The 20,605-nt window shown below is 33.1% G+C and overlaps 1 protein-coding gene and 1 pseudogene across 5 annotated transcripts; one reads left to right on the forward strand and one right to left on the reverse strand.

Moving 5' to 3' along the window:
- Positions 1 to 1,173: 1,173 nt before the first annotated feature.
- On the forward strand, positions 1,174 to 5,253 carry LOC100241817 (uncharacterized; annotated as a pseudogene).
- Positions 5,254 to 9,624: 4,371 nt separating this feature from the next.
- LOC100264096 (protein FAR1-RELATED SEQUENCE 11) lies at positions 9,625 to 14,296 on the reverse strand. 5 transcript variants are annotated; one of them, XM_010653923.3, is made up of 5 exons: positions 13,823 to 14,296; positions 13,495 to 13,619; positions 11,716 to 12,723; positions 10,673 to 11,116; positions 9,625 to 10,590 (listed from the first exon to the last, which is right to left on the reverse strand). In XM_010653923.3, exons 3-5 carry the CDS (start codon positions 12,682 to 12,684, stop codon positions 9,727 to 9,729), a joined length of 2,277 nt encoding a protein of 758 aa, XP_010652225.1. In that variant the 5' UTR covers positions 12,685 to 12,723; positions 13,495 to 13,619; positions 13,823 to 14,296; the 3' UTR covers positions 9,625 to 9,726. The 5 variants fall into 5 exon arrangements, with proteins under 5 accessions (XP_010652225.1, XP_019076814.1, XP_059593872.1 ...); XM_019221269.2 differs by having other exon boundaries at positions 13,495 to 13,634; positions 13,823 to 14,289; XM_059737889.1 differs by having other exon boundaries at positions 14,018 to 14,282.
- Positions 14,297 to 20,605: the final 6,309 nt, after the last annotated feature.

Below are 20,605 nucleotides of genomic sequence, written 5' to 3' on the forward strand. Positions count from 1 at the left end.
CACTAGGTGTGGAAAGAGGCTTGGTTCAGAATTTATTTTCGGAAAATGCCACTGATTTTGAATTTAGACGTGAGGGAATTACTTATTGACTAAGCCTTGGACCGGGTTTATGGGCCTTGTATAAAGGTCCAAATTCGTCCAAGTTTTCACTTGCAATGAAATAGGAGTGACTTTTTTTTTTTTTTTTTAAAGTTTATTTGGTTTTAATTGTATTTTTAATTTTTAAAATTTCTTATTTTATTGTTGATATCAGAATATTTATTCAATTTTATTATTGAATAATTCTTCTAAAATGATTTGTATATCATATTATATAAATAAAAATTTTATAATATATTTATTTGTAAGATACTTTTATCCAATTAAATTTTTGACAATTTTATTTAATATGATCAAATAAAATAATTATAAAAGTGTATATATATTTTAAAATATTTTTAAATTGATGAAGATAAAACTCATTTATAAAAATTGGGATTCCTTTTTTTATATATGTATTTTTTTAAATTAGTGAGTCAAAACTTACATTTTCCTAAAAAAAAAAAAGGAAAATATAATAGTTTTAAAAAACATCTTAAAATTATTTTCATTGTTTTAAAAGATAATGATATAAATATAAAAAAATATTAAATATAAAATATTTTTAAAACATATTTAAAAATATAAAAAAATAAGTTGAATGACAATTCAAATTTCTAAACAGATTTTTGTTTTATAAAATAATAAATTATAATTTTAAAAAAATCAAATTTATTTTCAAAAACACTTTTCGAATACAACCATTTTTTTAAAAAAAATATTCTTGAAAATAGTCTTTTAATTGAAAATTCCATTATCTTTTTTTTTTTTTAATGTTTTTAAGAATTTTTTTAAAACATATATCATATGTTAGAAAAAAAATTAATGTTTTTTAGTAGGTCAAAAGTAACAATTGAAAGTAATGATAATATTTTAAAATCATATATATATATATATATATATATCAATTTAAAAAGCCCGTAAAACTTTTGGGTTTAGGCCCACTATCTTACGAGTTGGGCCACCAACCATGGATGCTTTTGAAAATTGGGCATTGAGACATTTTCCATAAATCCAAAACCCATTGGAGTAGACTAACCCATTTTCTTATGAGTGAAGGGGTCGTTGGAATTTGGAGGATAACGAAAGAGAGAAATGGAGTTGGAGCTGGAGATGGAGAAGAAGCTTTCTTCAGCTGCGAAGACCCTAACTCCCTCACCCATTCAAGAGCTCTCGCATCTAGCTCGATGCAACTCCATCAACCTTGCCGAAGTCTCCCCGACTTCCCAGTGTCGGACTTTGTGGAGCCTAGTTTTATTTTATCCGATTTGACAACCCGATCCGAATAATATTGCCTGATTTTTTAATTGGAGATTTACTGAGGCTTAGTCCATGAAGCGAAGGCTTTGGCCAATAAGCCCAAGTCGAAGCGTTGCTGCCCCTGGGAAAAAGTTTTTGGGCCCGATTAGCCCATTGTGAAACCGCCTTTTGTAATTAGGGTTTTTTTGTGTGGTGTTGTTGTCGTATTTTATGTAGAGAGAAAATATTGCAGCCCAAAGTTATACTATTGTATTCTTCCCTGATAATAGTGATATTCCTGTAACAACGTAAGCAAATTTTTGAATCACGTAAATATTGTTTTGTGTGTGTGATGATTTATTTATTTTTTTTGTTTATATCAGGTTGGGAATTCAGCTTAATTCCCTTCACCAGCACCTTCCCAAGTAAAAAACGCCGCTGTTTCAGCCATTCTCTCTGACGTCAACCAGTACAGGTTGGTGCGGTTGTCTTGTATTCAACTTCTTCGCATGTATTCGGCATAGACTCTATTTGGTTGCCGAGAATTTGAGGATAAGTAAACGTCAAAAAGCTTAATTGTTGTGCTGTCTCATTTTCTTGGAACCCAGATGGAGAATTTTGAGGTTTCAATTTTCGTTGTCTTTTATTTCAGTTCAGCGTTTCTCAGCAACCGAACAGAGCATTAATGTGTGTAATATTTCTAATGTTTGAGTTATGGAAGTTGAGTTGAGTATTTCATTTTCCCAGGATCCAAAGCCAGAATTTTGAGGTCTCAATTTTCATTTTCTTTTTGTTTTTGTCCACTTTCTCAGCAAACAAACGGAGTATTTAATGTCTTTACTCTTTCTGCTGTTTTAGTTGTGGAAGACTTCGAGAAAGAAATTTGAGGCTTTGAATTTCCTTTTCTTCAATTTTCCCAAGTTCTCATCAACCAAATGTAGCATTAGGGAAAATTAGCCCAACACAGGGTGAGGAAACATACACTGTTGTCAAGATTATTGCCTTTCTTTTCTTTCTTTTTGTTCAGAAAAGCCAGTTTCTGGGAAAATTCTGTCCTATTTTGAATTGTAATAAACTTTATTAATTCACAGGCATGTGCAAGGAATTTGTGACAACTTAGCAAGGAAAATGAAAGAAATGCATGGTTTAGATGTTGACCCTCTTACTGATATTGCTATTTGCAGTGGCCAGACTGAGGCATTTGCAGCTGCGGTGTTTGCATGTATGCTTGTTCTTTTCCATTACCTGTTTAAAATATTGCTTTAGTGTCTTAAGTTGATATTTATTTGATATGGGTTCCATTGTTTGGTTCATATGTTTTTTTGTTGCTGGCTCTGTTGGAACAGTAATTGACCCGGGTGATGAAGTTATACTCTTTGACCCTTCATATGAAACGTATGGAGGATGTATCACCATGGCAGGAGGAATCCCGGTATGTTTCTTCTTATCATTTACCAAGGAGTTTGACTCTATTTTGAGTTAGTTAGCCTTGAAGTAAACCATGAGCAGGTGATGTCCCCTAGTATTTACTCTCATCGAAAAATTGATAATGGCAGGTATGTGTGGATCTTGACCCACCTCACTGGACATCGGATCCTAACAAAGCTTATGAAGCCTTTTACTGTCAAAACAAAAGCTATAATATTGAACAGGTTAGGAAATTCCCAATTATCATTATATGAAGAACTATCAACTTAGCATGAAGCTTTTGACCACGATATTTTCTTGCTTATGTGCATCATCTACATGAAACCTGCACTGAATTTGGCTAATCAATGAATATATTTGTTTAGTCTCCATGACTGTTTAGTAGTACTTTGCTTATGACATTGTATTTTAGTTTTATAAGCAGTTGGATACTTGAATGAGCCAGCTGAAATTTGCTTAATTTAAAAACTCATATAGGTTTTGGTTTGTATCATTAACTATCACCGAAAACTCTATGGAATCAAGACAGCAGGTTCCTTGAATGCTAGTTAAATCATTTTGCCTTGTGGAGAACAATATTTGAATTGTCTATCAAACTATTAAAGAAATAATTAAATTTTCTTATCTTATTGAAATGTACTGATATGGAATACCACAGTCCTCACAATCCAACTGGAAAAGTTTTCACCAAGGATGAGTTGGAGAGATCATTGCTAGAGCTTCCCTCACCAAGGATTGCCTAGCTATAACAGATGAAGTATGGTAATCATTCTGCTTGTTCTTATTGAATAGGAGCATCATTCAACAGACTAGTTAGTACATGATATCAGAGTTACCCTTGTACTCCCTTCATTTCTCTACTTTTTATTCTGTAGTGTTAATATACATATAAAGTTGAATGTATTAATTTCAAACTTTAGAGCACTAATTTCATATTTCATGTTACAAACTGTAATTATGAAATGAATAAAGCGTTTCCCTCCTCATTTCCCCAACAGATTTTGGGCTACCACATCCTAATTCTATCATCAATATTAACACCCTAAACATCTTTATATGGTAGAATTTTTGCTTTTTCCCCAATCAAGCCAGCTCTATCATCCCTCACTGAACAGGCTTCTTGATGAAATGGCTTTTTTTTTTTTTTTTGACTGAAACTGTTAATGAACAAAAAAAACTTGAATACATTAGGAAGTTGGAAAATATTTTCCCCCCAATCTTGTTTCCTAAGCCTTTGGATGGATTTTGGATTTTTTTTTCCTTATTTATTCTTTTGCAGGTGTACGAGTATATAACATTTTACAAAGAAAAACATGTAACCCTCGTCTCACTTCCAGGAATGCAAAAGCGGACTATTATCACATCTTCATTGTCCAAAACTTTTGTTCTCATGTTTTGTTGAAGGAGTCTATCCTTGTACTCATTGTCTTTACCTTGGCATCAGCTAATTATTTTGCCATGTTCAAATCACACTGCTTCACTGTTGGTGTGTTGTCTATCAGGTTGGAGGGTTGGATGGGCCATTGCTTCAGCTTGCATTGCCTCGACGATTAGAAATATCCATACTAGGATTACAGATTGTGCTCCAGCACCATTTCAGGAGGCTGTTGTGACTGCTTTGAGAATTCCACCAGAGTACTTTGAATTATTGAGAAGCGTAGGATCCATGAATCAATTTTTTAAATTCCTGTTTCATCAAATTTGATTGCTTATACATCTAAATAACATGTAGCATCATCAACATGTTTATTCCATCAATGCTCAGGATTACGAATCCAAAAGAGATTTTATTATCAAGATGCTTGCTGGGGTTGGTTTCCGGATTCAGTTCAAACCTCAGGGTTCAGTCTTTGTATTTGCAGAGCTTCCTGAGAGTTGCCTACTTTCTGATGTAAGAGCCCTCTTCACAAGCTTGTTTGTGTAATTTATAACAGCTAACCTACTCGTCATAAGAAGTGAATTTTGGTTTGGCATGTCAGTATGATTGACTTCAACTATTATCCTTTTTGTAACGGTTTGAAACTAAGGCATAGATACTTTTATTTTGATGTAATCCTTCTTGAGTTTGTTTGAAGATGCTCTATTTGGGGTTTGAGTTTTCCTAAATCTCATGCCATTTATTTACTTTGATGGAAGAAATGCTGAGTTCCATGCTACTTTTTTCCCTTTTGTTTTCTCAGGTAGAATTCATTAAGGAATCGATAAAACAAGCCGGGGTGGTGGCTGTACCAGGATGTCGTTTTTTTCATACGATGCCACCTTCAGATAAAAGACCCCCAGCTGATCTTAGCTATCAGCAGAGATATATCAGATTTGCTTTCTGCAAGAGCGATGCTACTTTAGCTGCTGCTGCACAAAAAATTGCTGGCTTCTCGGATGCTAGAGGTCGACTCAAGCTATTTTAAGCTTACTAAAAAGGATATTTGCTTTCTGTACGTAGCTTCAAAATTGAGTTAGTATACAGGCAAACCAAGTTTAATAAAAACTTTACTCTTAAGTTTCAGAGAAGGTATGATGAATAGGTGTAGGGAACAAAACATTTTACTTCATGTACCAGGATGATGGGTTATAGAAAGAGCATCACCATCACCACCTACAGAGTGTTGGTATCAAAAAACTATTTTTGGTAAAAAGTTTATCAAAAACGTTTGTTACTTGAAAAACTGTTTTCCATTCTAAAACAACAAAAATTTGTTTTTTAAAAACAGTTTCTAGACAGCCATAATTCATGTAATACAACCAAAGCTACATTAAATGTCGGAGCTCTTGCTTTTTGAGGGTTTGGGTTTGGGTTTGGGCCCGTAAGTGGCAGCAGCCTACGAGTTATATCGTATGCGCATTGTACATCTAGAGCTAGATGTGCATCAGGGCAGGAGCACTAGGTGTTAGAAATCTTAGAAAGCTCGCAATGTTACTCTTGACTCCAGTGAATAGGAATGGACCCTCTTATCATTTATGCTTTGGCTGCAAGGTTTCAACTTGGTATTTCTCTTTCTACTCTGCCGAGTAGTTAGTTTTGTGAGTGATATAAGGTCCTGGATGATCATTATTTTCGAAAGCTGTACTAGTTTATCAAAATTGTATGTTTTTTTAGAGTAGTCCATCGTGCATTCATCTTATTGAGAAATCGATGTCTTATTCCATGGCTTGAGGGAACAAGAGAGCAATAGCTTGACAAACGATTCGGTCCACCTCTACACTTGCCCGTGATTTGATTCATGCGTGTAAATTCTTATATCATATCTACATTGTCATTTTTTATTGTCATTCCTTTTTGGTTTATAAAAGACATGTTTGGTACATGGGAGTGAAAAGTAAAAATGAATATTTTGTTTATATTTATATTTTTTTCTTAAATGTGAATGAATTTAGAAATTACAATTTTTATATCTAGATATGCCTAAAAGAGTTGAAATCATTATTTGTTTTCATTTCAATGTGTGTTATCAATGGCATTATAAATGGAAATCATTAAAGTTATTCAAGAAATGAATGAAAAAAAAAAATATTCATTCTTACTCTCTTTTCTCTTGTACCAAACATGATCAAATAGTTTATAATTGCCATTCCCTTTTTAACTTACCAAAATGTGCCCTAATGTCATGTTTGATACGTGAGAATAGAAAATAGAAACAGATATTTTGTTTTCATTTTTATTTCTTTTTCAAGATAAATGAATTTAATGATTTCAATTCTTATATTTGGATGAACGTAGAAATGTAATATCAAAATGTTTATTTATTTTTATTTCAAAATTTGGTAATGATGGGAATGTGATAGAAAAAAATTTGACAACAATACCTTTGCATATAATTTGAAATATTTTTTCTTTGATTTTAAAAGAACATCATTTAGAAATTTTATTTTTAGTTAAAATAATATTATTAAGAAAAATAATATTATTTAATAAATAAAAATTAATCATAGAAATCTAATGAAAACATAAACATTAATTAAAATCCTATTGATAAATGGAATTTCATTCCTATCAAAATCATTTTTTATTTTATTTATATTGTCAATTGGGTTAGAATTAAAGCGTTGATTCTTTATAAACTCATTTACTGGTTTTGGCAGTTGTGCCATCCTCCACCAGAATAGAAATAACAAGTTTCAGGAACGTCTCTCCTTGGCTCATTGTTCGATCTTCTTGCCGTAGGGCTAGCCTCTACCGTATGGTTTTTGGACCACTAACAACAATGGTACTCTATACTAGGAAACTGGATTGGTTTTTTAAGTATGATGTTTCCCCACTCAGCCCATGGCTCATTGGATATAAAGGGTATTTTAGACAGAGGGGAGAAGTTCATAAAGTTGACTAGTGGGAAAAGTGGGGATGATAACAAAGAAAGGCATAGTGACTTTTCGGTGGTGAGTGGGCAACACAAAATAGGCAATTAGTCCCAAAGCCAATCATAGTTAACAGAGCCCTAAGCCAACCCTGACCCCCAAGATCTTGTTTTGTAGAGACAAAATACTCTGGCCCATCGCCACGGCCCCCAAAATGGAGTTTAAGGATTCTCTCAATACCATCCTTGGGCCTTCGCTAGTAGGTTTCCCAATGCTTTCCACGCTCACATTAAACAACGGCTCATAATTTGCAAACATCTACTACCCGAAAATAATGATAATTAAATAATAAATTCTCTTATGTTTTAGTGTTCACCTGTAGCAAGTGTAACCAATCAAATCATGCCACATGTACATTTAGATTTTTTAATGCACTTTCAAAGATAGAGATTAGGAATTTAGTAATTAGTACATTAGTTTTTTTCTATTTTGTCCTAATGAGAAGACAAGAAAAAAGAATATATGATGGGCGTTTGAAAACTTAATTTCTTCCTACCAAAGATGCTCGTTAACCTCATAGTTTTAAAATAGTTCAACAAGCACTCCCCTTCCGGGAATAAACCATTTTGCTACCTCAAGACTCTTATCCAACTTATGTTTCCAGTGTGTAAGTTTATCATCAGATGTTGTGCCCCCAAAAGGAATCATGCCCTTTAAGCTACCTTTCTTGTACCATATAAAACCAAAATCATCCATGTTTATCTCACAATATGCTTTCTCGCCATTTGAAAATAAATGTCTTCTGATAAAGAAAACTGTCTACTAAGACAGGGTCACCGACTCAACTCCATGGAAGGATTGCCAAACAAGGAAAACATCAAAGAATGTAGGAATTTCCAGCAAAGAATCAAAAGAACCATACTTCAGAATGGATATGAAGTAGATTTCCACCTTAGTATATCCAGGAAAGTCAGAAGCAATAATATCAGACGGCTACCAAGCAATCTAAAGAATCATAGACTAATTTAGGATGTATGTATGAGTGTGACAAAATGAGCTGCAACAGTCACAAGAAAGGTGGGTTTAGCTTCTCCTTTCGTACTGAAGGAAGAAAAGAAAATTCAGTTCAATTTAAAATCTAATGCAAAAACTTCATCACAAGGATAAAGTGATGAACGCAAAAAGAAGATAACCGTCTAGTAAAGTACACCACCCTGCACACATTTATATTCCCAAGCAAATACAGGAGCACCCTTAACAAAGAAGCCACAACAAGAGAAATTAGAGTGAGAGAATAATTACATTCCTGCATATTGCTTCATGGAGCCATGCAAACTTGCAAGATCTAGTAGCAGTTCCATCCTGAACCTAGTAAACATCAATCATGAAAATGTTTAGTTTATTCCAGAAGTTTTCTGTAATCACTCAGCACCATAAGACTGCAAAATACCCGAACATGATCCACCAAAAAAAAGCAGGGAGGAGGAGATTGGGTTGGTTCCCGTTTAAGAATGGAGCAGGCATCATAAGAATGCAATATACATATATAAGAAAGTAACACAAACTACCTGAATAAGATCCAAAAGTGTTTGGGATTGCAGTTCCCCGAGCTTGAATTTAATCAGACAATTACCTCAACAGGTGAAAACATTATCGTCAATGTTTCTGCATACCTATGTTTGTATCTTTTTTTTTCTTTCTTCCAACTAAAAACTCTGCCTCTGAACAACAAAGCCAAAAAATCAATTCACAGTACTGTCCTGCATAGGAATGTGCCAATAAAAAGTGGAATTGAACTAGACATAACATAGGCTATATTTGACATTAGGTTAGAGGAATATCAGAATCAGTTCATTTATCCAGAACAAATACATGCCCCCATTGTGATTTCATGGTTCTCATCCAAAGCAACTTGAAGCGCATAACATAATAATTACATCTACAACTTCAGCATCCAAAAAACGATGAATTCAAGGTCTCATATAACTGAACCCAACAATGGAGTAGAAACGAATTTCTCAGGTGAAATAATTATCTAGTGCAAATGAATCACAAAGTAACATGGTCAAGAAAACACATTTTCTCTGCGAAGATCCAAGAAAACACATTGGATGAATTAGCCTCATGATATTACAATCAACTGCTGTAAAGTTAGAAAACTGGCTCCCCAGCCTACGACAGAATGTACTGTAACATAAACAAACTAGTGGTCAATTAACTTCATGAACTCAATTCAGCCAGACAGCAATGAATACTAATCAAGTTCATACTGAACCAAATGCAAACTTGGCAACTATAAAAATGCACAAGAAGTAATCGATGCACAGATAAAGACTGGCTAAGCAAGAAATTTAGTTTGTCCTAAAATGAGATTGAAATCAGCTCTTTGATTCAGTTACAGAAATGGCTTCCTTGATTCATACTTACAAAACAAGCCACAGTATTTTCTTACTGAAGTCCATATATCATTAAAAGGCTAACAGAGAGTGGTATAACTGTTCTACTCTCCATAATGGAAGATCTCATTGATGTTAATAGAATGTTAGAGAGATCATTCTGCAAAAGAGAAAAATCGGGAATAAAGTAGGATTGCTTCAGGAAAGACAGAAAATTTCTAATATTGATGATGTATGAATATAGGCCACAATATAGCTATTGCTTTTATACATCTAACAAGCTCCAGCAATTTACCTACAAGAATCCTAACCCATCTCCATTCAAATCATCACCTCCTATCATTGGACAATCAGTTGCATCATGTCCAAACTGCCCACAGCAAGGCACAGAGCAACGTCTCCGTTTCCTGTAGATATCTACCCCATCTCTATGTCTTCTCTCTTTCAGCTTTCCCAGAGTTATAGAATGATGAGGATTTCCCACATTAAAACTGTGAATCATACTATCAGAATCTTCAACTTCTGGAAGAATCAATGAGTCAGAAGGGCTATTGTATGAAATATCATTAGCACCATGTGCTGGTCCAGGAAATTCCTTGATACGAGACAACACCATCGAAATTTGATCACAAGAAACATCAAGCCGTTGCTCTGTCTCCACTGATTCTGCAATAAGTGTTGAAACCATGGACTGTAATAAGTGGATCTTCCCTCCATGTTCCCTTGAAGTAGACACCTGGAAGGGCCTAGTCATAGATGAGCAGAGATCACGCCAGCGGGCAGGTAGATATCGGTCTGGAATATGAAAACAGTTGTTTATTGAAAGAACACGAAGGACATGTCTACAAAGGATGCCTGAAAAGTCAAACTCATGGCAACTACAGCTAATGAACTCATCATGAGGGACCCAAAGCACTTTGCACCCTCCATCCATTTCTGTATGGTGTCTCACAATGAAATAATTTTCATCTAACATTAAAGATGCATACTTTGGGGCTGACAAAAGCTCCTCCTGTAATTTACAGAAGGCATATGGTGTAAGCACAGTAGCAGCATGGGACTCAATAGGAGAACCCGTTTTGAGGGAGACTTTCTGGACCTTCTGCTGCATCTTTAGTTTTGCCCCTGTTTGATCTTTAAAATCAACAATAGCAGCCACCTATGAGGAGAAAGTTGAAACAAGGTAAGCTTTATAAAATTAACCCATGATCACATAGAAAAAGAGAGTGGTGGTTTTTTACCTGCTCTACAAAGTTATCAATCTGAGATTGTGCACTCAAAAACCGTTGGATATAAGCAGTTACAGATTCTGATTGAAATGTACTTGTCATCCCAGCAAAGAAGGAACTTCTCAAAAATGGCAGCGCCCAAAATGAACGTAATGCATATAAACTGACAATGTGTCGATTTCCATGTAGTCCATATGTATCAACCATCTTCCTCCATCCTACTTCAAAATCCTCCACTGAGTACAACTCGTAGAGCCGATGGAATTCAGCTTTCCATTTATCATATTGAGACCCAAGTGGTGCAGAAAACCAATCTGAGAACCTTGCAATGATATGCCAAATGCAAAAAGCATGTTTGGTATTTGGCATTTCAATAGCAAGTGCTTCTTTGAGCCACATGTTTTGGTCAGTTAAAATTGTTTGTGGAGACTTTCCGTTCATGAAACCCAAGAATGTCTGTCAAAAAAAGAAACACAAAATAAAAAAAGGAAACAAATCTGAGACATAAACTAATAATTTGGGAGGAATTGTTGGTAATTTGGTCTTCCATGCCATCACCCTGAAATTACATGAGTAAATCAGGTCATAAATTCTACTGCAAACTCATGCATATAAGAAATTTATTGCAATTAGAAACCATAATTAAATTCTTTTCTGTCATAAATCTTAATATGTTTTCCATCCAGACCAATCTTGTATCTTCAGCAGAAAGAGCTGATGTAGAGTTCCCATTGTAGCAAAAATCCTATCCTTTATTACTTTATGAGTCAAACGGGTGCTAGTTTTAAGGAAGCCTTGGGGCAAAGCATTTGTGAATCTCACTGTGGCTCTGAGCATCACACCCCTTTCATTTAGTATTACCCCAAGCCACAACAAGGCATAAAGCTCAATCTTCTTTTTAAACAAAAGCTAGGGGTTTAAAAAATTAAATGATCTTGAATGATTACTACTAGGACCATATGGACAATATTAAGAGATAAATAATAATAATAATACTAATAATAAGAACAACAACAATATTCAAACATACTACAAATACTCATATACCTACTCACCTTTAATGCCCAGGAAAAGGACTGCATATTTTCATCCTGTAGGAAAACACAACCAAAGAAACAGTTCATTCCATGATTGTCCACTCCAATCCAAATCCCAAGAAGCATATCATATGCATCCAAACGGTGGGTTGTGTCAAATATTATGGTATCTCCAAAAGCCTCATATGATCGAATAGATGAACCATATGACCAGGCAATATGCTCCAACCTATTGTTGGCATCTATCTTGAAGTCATATTTGAAGTTGGGATCCTTATCCTTCTTATCCTTGCACATCTTAAGAAGTTCAATTGCATCATTATCTCGATCCACATTTCTAAAGGACTGTAACAGGTTTCTCACATCTAATTCCGTGAATGGTAAACAGCCGAGCTTAACACCCTTCTCTAGCTCCATTAATCTTAACATTTGTCGCACTGACATCCCCGCTTTTGCAAACATGCATATTCGACTCTTGTCATCAGCAGACATGGTGCAGTAGGCAGGAAGTAGCTGCACCTCATTTGATTTCAAGAGTTCATGGTTGTGGATGTTGCTAAAGCCAGTAATCCGCCATTCAGGGACATCAAAATCTGCCCTTTTAACAATTCTCATATATGCCTGACACCCGCAACGTGATGATTTTCGGTTCCTTTGCAGCTTTCCATCATCTGATGGCTTCAGCTGTGGATAGCCACCACGATGGCAAGTAAAATCCCTTCTAGTAATTCCCCTACCTACACCATCTTTTCCTCGAGTTCGATGGCGTCTGATTGAAAAGCCACATTGCTTTGCAAAGCTGCAATAAAATTCATAAGCAGCATCTTGTGAAACAAATCTCTGGCCAATAAAAGGTACAAGGTTCACAGAAGTTTGTTGCGACAAGATTGTGTCCTCAGGCATTTCCTCAATGGAGCCAATATCATCTGGAGACAGATCTGTACCATTCTCAGAAGTTTCTTTCACTATACTTGTTAAATCAGACATTGCTTCCACTTTCAAGACATGAAACTGAAGATGCCACACCTGCCCACAATTTCAAAATGTTCAATAAAAAAACCAGAATGTCCATGAGGTGCATAGTTTAGCATGCCAGATAAATTTACTAGCATCTTCCACAAACCATAATAAGAAGTGCAATTAGCTCAGCTTCACTTCTGTTCACAATTCGCCACTTTACTGGACCTCATTTAATTTTTCATATCACCAAAAAAAGATTTGAAAAAACCATCCCATAGGAATAAACTGCAAGTATATCAAAAGAAGAAGAAGAAGAAGAAGAAGAAGAAGCTTTGTTTATCCATTTTATGCATTTGATTTTCCATGATTTAGATAAAATTATTTTGACATATGATGAACTTCTGTGAGTGTTTAGAAGAAAAACAGCATGTAAAAAGTACAGGCAAACTGATCCAACTGAAACTCTTTTTGTGGCTAGGGTGATAAAGGACCCCATCTGATAGTGGATCCCATTTCCTTTTTCGTGTATGTAAGAGAGATGAAGGCCCCCTCTCTTTGAGGAGTTAATAAAATAAAAAACAGAGACCTACCACAGAAAGTATCTTTCAAGCTAAACCCCAAGCTTAGCAACATAAAATTGGAGTTCACATTTCACCATAATGCATATGCAAGCACTTTTCACCGGTGTTTATAACCAAAATTTTCGAGAATTGTATCACCAGTCCTCTTCACGATAATGTGTTCATAGTTGCTTTGTGTGGATACATATATTGGTTAACATGACAATCTGCGAATCCAATAAGTTAACAGAAAGCTAAATCGATCAAATAAACTCACTGGAGCGACGAAGTCCAGTACAAATGCTTTATCTCCAGATCAGTTGAAACCCTAAAAACTCCCAATTCTTCATTCCGATCTTTCCGAGAAAGATTTTCCATAAAATAAAACGATCATTCGAAAATCTGCGTCAATGTGATCTAATCACAGGTCAACAGTCATCTAATTCAGTCCAAAAATATGAATAAAAGGTTGACCCTAACATAAAATAATAATGCATATGAAAACGAAGAGATTAACCATAATAACGAGAAAATTTGTCATGAACATGAAACCGAATCAACGATTGACGAGAAAATGAAGGAAAATAAGCGAGAAAATTAAGTACCAGAGGTGAGAGAGAAATAGCTGAGAAATCTGAAGAACGCAACTAGGATTTCAAAAAATTCATAGAAAACTTGCTGAACAGGAGGAGAGATTGGGGAGGAGTGAGTAATGCGCATCCATGGAGGAGGATAGAGTTTATATCGGATATGAGCTATTGTGCGCCTGGAGGAGACACGGGGTTATCGAGAGCACATACTCGATTATCAGCCGTCCGATTGTGGTCATGCACTTACTTCTGATCCGGGGAGTTTTGGTTGGTCCAACAAGGCACGGCCATCAGATTCGAGCGGTGCTGTGGGCACTTGGAATCAACGGCCCATATTGATGGGTGTATTGTGAGCAGTGTGGCGTAAGTCAGACGAACCCTAATCCCTGAATGTTTCGAATTTCAGGTGCCGGACGGCCAGGGTAGCGCGTTCGCCAAATTGTTAAAATGCGCCGGGTCCGAGGCTCACGTTAATGGGATAAGGCATTGCTTACATCAGGGATGTGTGATCACCACAAGCAAACGGTTTGGGCTTAGAATTGAGCTTGGGCTTAAGTTTCTTAAAATTTTGTAGGAGCCTGTTCGGCTAGGCCATGGGCCCACCAACCCAACTTCATTAGCCCAGTACCTAAAACTGACATTGGTTCTGTCCCAAATTTTGTTCCCAATTTGCAAAGGCTAGACAAACGATTAAAAAAATGGCCAATTTTGGAGAAAATCAGCCACAAAATTGGGTTTTGGGAAGGGGCAAAACATAAAATCAGGAAGGAAGTTTGATAGAGGCTATTTTTTGCCTTTTTTTTCCCGAAAAATATCAATAAAACCTGGTAGCGAAAATTGAACGGCTGAGATTCAATTTTCCAAAAATCCCTTTATTTTTTTTAGCTTTTATCATATTTATCCTTTTGACTAAGTAATGGTAAGAAATACCTTCGATGAATAAATTTGAAACATAAGTTTCTATATATGAACTCTAATATGTATAGTGCTATATCGAACAAAGCTCATAACAAGGTCTTGATTGTCTTCATTAGATAAGGACTTGAGGGCCATCTGAAAGATTTGGCAATCTTGAGAGGTTGTCCAGTTCCAATTTTTACCGACCCATCCCAACAAAACTCGGGTCCATGACTATCTTTTCATGTCCCCGTTCCAAAAGTTGACGGTAACATATTGTTTCTACTGTTATTGTTCTGTAAGCTTCTGCAACTTTTTGCTTCAGAGAGATAGTAGTCTAGTATTGATAACTGGGGTGGTAGGCCACTGATCATTCAAAGCATACAATTGAGAAAAGTTTCGTAGTATTGCTTAATTAACTTCTTTGACTAGATCTTTTAATTTTTTTTTAAATTAATTATTTTTCAAATATATAAGGTAAACAAAATATAATACTTTTACATTTATTTTTTAATAATAAATTTAAAAAATATATATATATAGAAAGAGAATTAAATAACTTGGGCCAGCTGTGCTCATAAGTGAGCATGCTTAGAAGCACAAAACCCCAACATATGACTGTTTGCTACTTTCAACTTTTCAAAGAGAATTCTGGTGGGCCAATCTTGCTAACGTTCCTAGACTTTCCTAGAAAGTAATTTTGCCCAGTGTTGTATGATGTTGACAGCAAAACTAATAACAATCTATACCATTTTACATTAACAAACAAGTCGAGTGTCTGTTTAGAAAGCTATGGTTTGGATGGATTGTCATAAAAATTCAGAATTACGAGGTAACTTCCTCCGATCTTACCTCAAGATACAAAGGTTATTTCATGCATGATTAAACATCATTAGATATGTATATTTGTGGGATTTTCCATATTTTTGTTGTTTTTAACTATAATGACAAGATCGAGAAAATACTCAAGTGCATAGTATTGGTATTCTGTGTTCGTTTGCCCTATTTTAAAACTTTCTTTTATATATATAGTTATACAACTTGTTACGTATCGTGTTCTCATTGATTTAATGTATAACTAAAAAATATTCTTCGGGATTTTGAATGAGATCATATTCACATTAACATGATCGTTTTTTAGTTATTTTTTGCATGAATGATTCGTATAGCTGTCGAGTACAAGTGGTTTCTGTAACTAGATGTCGATTGTTTGCTTCATTGTAGTTACTCGAATGCCCACTTCACATAGGTCAATTAACTAAAAGATTTTTATCTTATGGTCACACTGATATGACTCCATTCTACCGTGGTTGGATGGACCTTGGTATTTGTCAAAAAAAAAAAGTGAAATTTTCTAATCAGTATATAGACTGCCAACATACTGATGTCCCCGCCTGAAAAGAAAGTTAGTTTATTGCCATAAACTTAGGTATTTTTTAAATCAGAATATTTATACAATTTAAAACACTTAACATTATTAAGTCCATCTTTCAAAATTTAACTTATTATGTAATTTTATACGACTCAAAAACTAAAAATGAATAAACAAACCATACTTAAAATAACTCTGGAAAAATGAAAGTTTTAATTACTCAAAAGCACTTTACAATGATTCTTAACGCAAGTGAAAGATGATTTGAGTGGGTGGGTGGGTGGGTGAAGCATAATCTAAATGGAAATGGACATAGCAAAGCTGTAAGTTTGTCCAACATAAGAAGCAATAAAGACAATCAGACATTTTTCCATAGAATGTGTGATGGGGCAGCATTATAATTAGGGAATGAACTGGATGGGCCGAGGCTTATCAAATTAATTTGGACGGTTGTCTGTTTGGTATAAAGGCAAATGAAGATTTTCAATCCCTGCTGCAAGTTAACCAGTGGTTCACACTCCACCATCATGGCTGACCACCTGTTGGAAATGAAAGCATTGTCTGGATTCATTTGCCCAACCAAAACGACCCGAAAACTACGTGCTTCTTTGGAGTAATGAACTGTCGCATGGTACACAAACAGTTAAATAACCACTAACTGTCATTTAACTGTGAATAGAATTCTCTCTTGTACAGAAGTATTCTTTTAGACCCTCTAATTAAAACTGCCAACTGTATATTCTGCGCCGAGAACATGACAAGTGGCTTTGGGGGAGGCCCCCCTCCTCCCATGTTCCACGTGGCTGTCCTGTCCTTTCGGATCTGTGCCCACGTCATTTTGGACATATTCTCAGCCCTTACAGAAATTACCCTTTTTTGTTTTAGAAATCACTCTTATCAACTAGCACTCTTCTATTGTGAATGTTTTGGAATAAGGAGTCATTCATGGAATATCCAAAATAATAATATTCCTTTCATAGGATCCTCTATATCTATCAATATACACGTAGAAAATTTGGCTTTTCATTTGAGATATTGGATGATTCTAATCTATTAAAAACATTTAAGCCTTGTTTAGAAAATATTTTCAAAAATAATTTTTGAGAACAAATTTTTAAAATTGTTTTGGAAAATAAAAGTATGTTTAAAAATTTAAAATATTTTAACTTATTTTTTATGTTTTTAAATAGGCTCTAAAAATAAAGATTTATATTTTATGTTTATTTTTAATCATTCATCATATTTATATAAAATAATTTTTAAAAAATAAATGAAAACAATAAAAAAATATTCTTTAAAAATATTATATATATATTTTTTTAAAATACTTTTATTTCAATTCAACCTATACAACTCACATATTTCTCCTATTTTTGTGCATGAGCTTTAACATCGACTGTATATGGCAAATTCTTAAAAATAATGAAACTCAACAAGCGTTTAAGTTTGATAAAAAAAAAAAAAAAAAAAAAATAGTGTTTTTTCTAGGCATCAAGGTTTATATCTATAGAAAATGACACTTAAAACATATTATGACAAGTTACAAAATAATAATTTACATAAACATCATCATATGTCTTGTAAAAAATGTTTTTGCTTCATTTTTCTTTCTTGTAATGAGATAAATAATTGTCATAAGTTGAACAATTTTTATAGCACAACTTTTTAAGATGCGGTTCAACTATTGTTTTTTCTTTACATTTACTCGGATTTTTTTTGTTTCATCATTTGTCAAGTTGTTTTAAGGATTCAACAATGACTTGAAAGGTTGCCCGGTTTGAAAATCTTTGGATCCAAACTTATTTCCAACTCTCCAAAGCATTTCATAAAAAAAAAAATATGATAAAATCATATTGAAAATAATCTCTTATTCTTTTCAAGCATTTTAATGCATAATTTTGAATAAAAAGGGGTTTCCATAAGAAAATAAATAATTTTCAATAAATCTTCAAATAAGACCATATATTTCTATAATCAAAGTCCTCAAATCATCAAATAAATTCTTCAAATTGTAAGACTTAAAAATCTTCAAATCTTTGTGAAATCTTCAAATTAGAGACTCGGATCTCTTCCCACATCTCCTTGAATGTGAAATTTGAAGTGGTCTATATTCAAAAGGATTGAGAAATCCTCTTGGTATTATCCCTTAATTTTCAAGAGGTATATAATTATTATTATTTTGATAACTACATCTATATTTATTTATAGAAAATGTTTATTTATTTTATATTTCATCATAATACAATTCTTCAATTCCTTCTTTGTTTGCATTATATGGCATAACATATAATGTCCCATATAAGGGACACATTTTTTGATGTTATATGTATATATATATATATATATATATGCTTCTCTTAATCTTCGAAATATGTTTTAAAGTTATAAGGATTACTTTGGGCCCAATAATATAGAGAGGATTAGATTTTAAGCATGTGTTATTATATTATTTAAAACATTTAATGTCATGTCTTTTTATTTGTCATAAGTTTATTGTACTATTAATTTTGTGGTACATAATAAATTTTTATTTGACCATTAAATACGTGTATCAATTTATGATTCGGCATTTATCAACATATGGTTAATGTCATGTCTTTTTATTTGTCATAAGTGTCTTGTTCTACCAATTTTGTGGTACATAACAAATTTTTATTTGACCATTAAAGATATGTATCAATTTATGATTCCACATTTATCAACATATGTTATCATAAGTAGGCAAAATTTCATCTCTAATATTGTACCAAAATTTTATTTGACCATTAAAAATGTGTATCAATTTATTATTAGACATTTATCAACATACAATTAATGTCATATATTTTTATTTGTCATAAGTGTCTTGTACTATCAATTTTGTGGTACATGGAAAAATTTTATTTGACCATTAAAGATATATATCAATTTATGATTAGACATTTATCAATTATTAGTAAGTAGGGAAAATTTCCTCTCTAGTATTGTACCAAAATTTTACTTGGCCATTAAAGATGTGTATCAATTTATGATTTGACATTTATCAACATATAGTTAATGTCATGTCTTTTTATTTGCCGTAAGTGTCTTGTAATATCGATTTTGTGGTACATAACAAATTTTTATTTGACCATTAAAGATATGTTTCAATTTATGATTCGACATTTATCAACATATAGTTATTAAGCAGACAAAATTTCCTCTCTAGTATTGTACCAAATTTTTATTTGATCATTACAGATGTGTATCAATTTATGATTATGACATTTATCAACATATGGTTATCAGTGAGTAGGCAAAATTTCCTCTCTAATATTCAATGATTTGGATGTAAGGAAGCTAAAAAAAGACATACAACTTTGAGCAGAAAAACTCATATAGTGAAGTGACAGGCTGAATCAAATAATGCATATCCATGCATGTATAAAAAAAATCCAACACCAAAAAAACCAAAACAAGACAATAAAACCATAAAATTGACAAGAAAATTGACTTCTATGACTTGAGCACAAGATAGCACGAAGATGCCAAAGTATGGTAATAGTCCCCAAAGGCCGTTATTCCATAGAGCTTTAAATTAAGTTTAAGGGCAATGTTCAAATAAGAAAAGACTTGGTGAATACCTAGCGACCCAAAAATGAAAAAGGGCATAATAAACAAACGAATGCTTTTCAAAATTAAAAATAAGCATAAATCCAAAAAAATTTAAGTATAACTTTTTGGACTGTTGCTGAATCATTTTAGTAGGTTTCAACAATATGATTTTTTGTATGTTTAAAGCTATTTTTTTGCAATGTTTTTATTTTATTTTTAATAGTTTATTTTTTTTAGGCTACATTTAGTTGACAAGATTAGATATGATAGAATATATATATTCTAAGATATCATATTTCATTAAATAGGAAATACATATCTTACAATATAATTTCCAACGAGATATACTACTCTTTGATATTATATCCAATTGACAATTTGACATAATATCCTAAAATTGTTTATCCAATGGAATATGTTATTTATGTTATAATTAATTTGTGAAATAAATAAATAAAAAAACTAATACAAAATATATATTATTTTGGGATAATTGTGTTTTAGATCTAGTTGGGCTTAAAAATTAAATTTTGGTCCATAAAAGTTCATTATTTAAGCCCAAGACCTAGAAAAAGTGTGAAAATTAAGAAGAAGGATATGAATTTTTTATCTTTCAAAAAATGACCTTTATTGACTATGGAAAAAAAAAAAGTAAAAAAAATATTAATTTAAATTTTATTCGTTTTGTCAACCTCAATAAAATTTAATATAATTTAGTGATTTGGAAAAAAATACACCCTTTTTCAAAAAATAAAAATAAATTATTATTATTTAAAAATCAAACATCTTGAAAAATATATATTTTTAAAATTGTGTATATAAAAAATAACTAAAAATATGTCAAATTTATTTTTTTTAATGATATATTTATAAAAAAATTAGTTTTCTAAAAATAATAAATTCTCAGAATAATTATTAAAAAAATTAAGATAAAAAAGTTTCTAATATTACGGTAG

Source organism: Vitis vinifera, chromosome 7 (genome assembly GCF_030704535.1).
Source record: "Vitis vinifera cultivar Pinot Noir 40024 chromosome 7, ASM3070453v1".
NCBI lineage: Eukaryota > Viridiplantae > Streptophyta > Magnoliopsida > Vitales > Vitaceae > Vitis > Vitis vinifera.

Bases quoted from the DNA above. Each gene is read 5' to 3' on its own strand.
- LOC100264096 (XM_010653923.3), bottom strand. From the start codon at position 12,684: ATGTCTGATTTAACAAGTATAGTGAAAGAAACTTCTGAGAATGGTACA. The intron at 11,117-11,715 runs GTGAGTAGGTAT...TTTTTTTGACAG, and splicing joins CCTTTTCCTGGGCATTAAAG to ACATTCTTGGGTTTCATGAA. The intron at 10,591-10,672 runs GTAAAAAACCAC...TTCTCCTCATAG, and splicing joins TTGATAACTTTGTAGAGCAG to GTGGCTGCTATTGTTGATTT.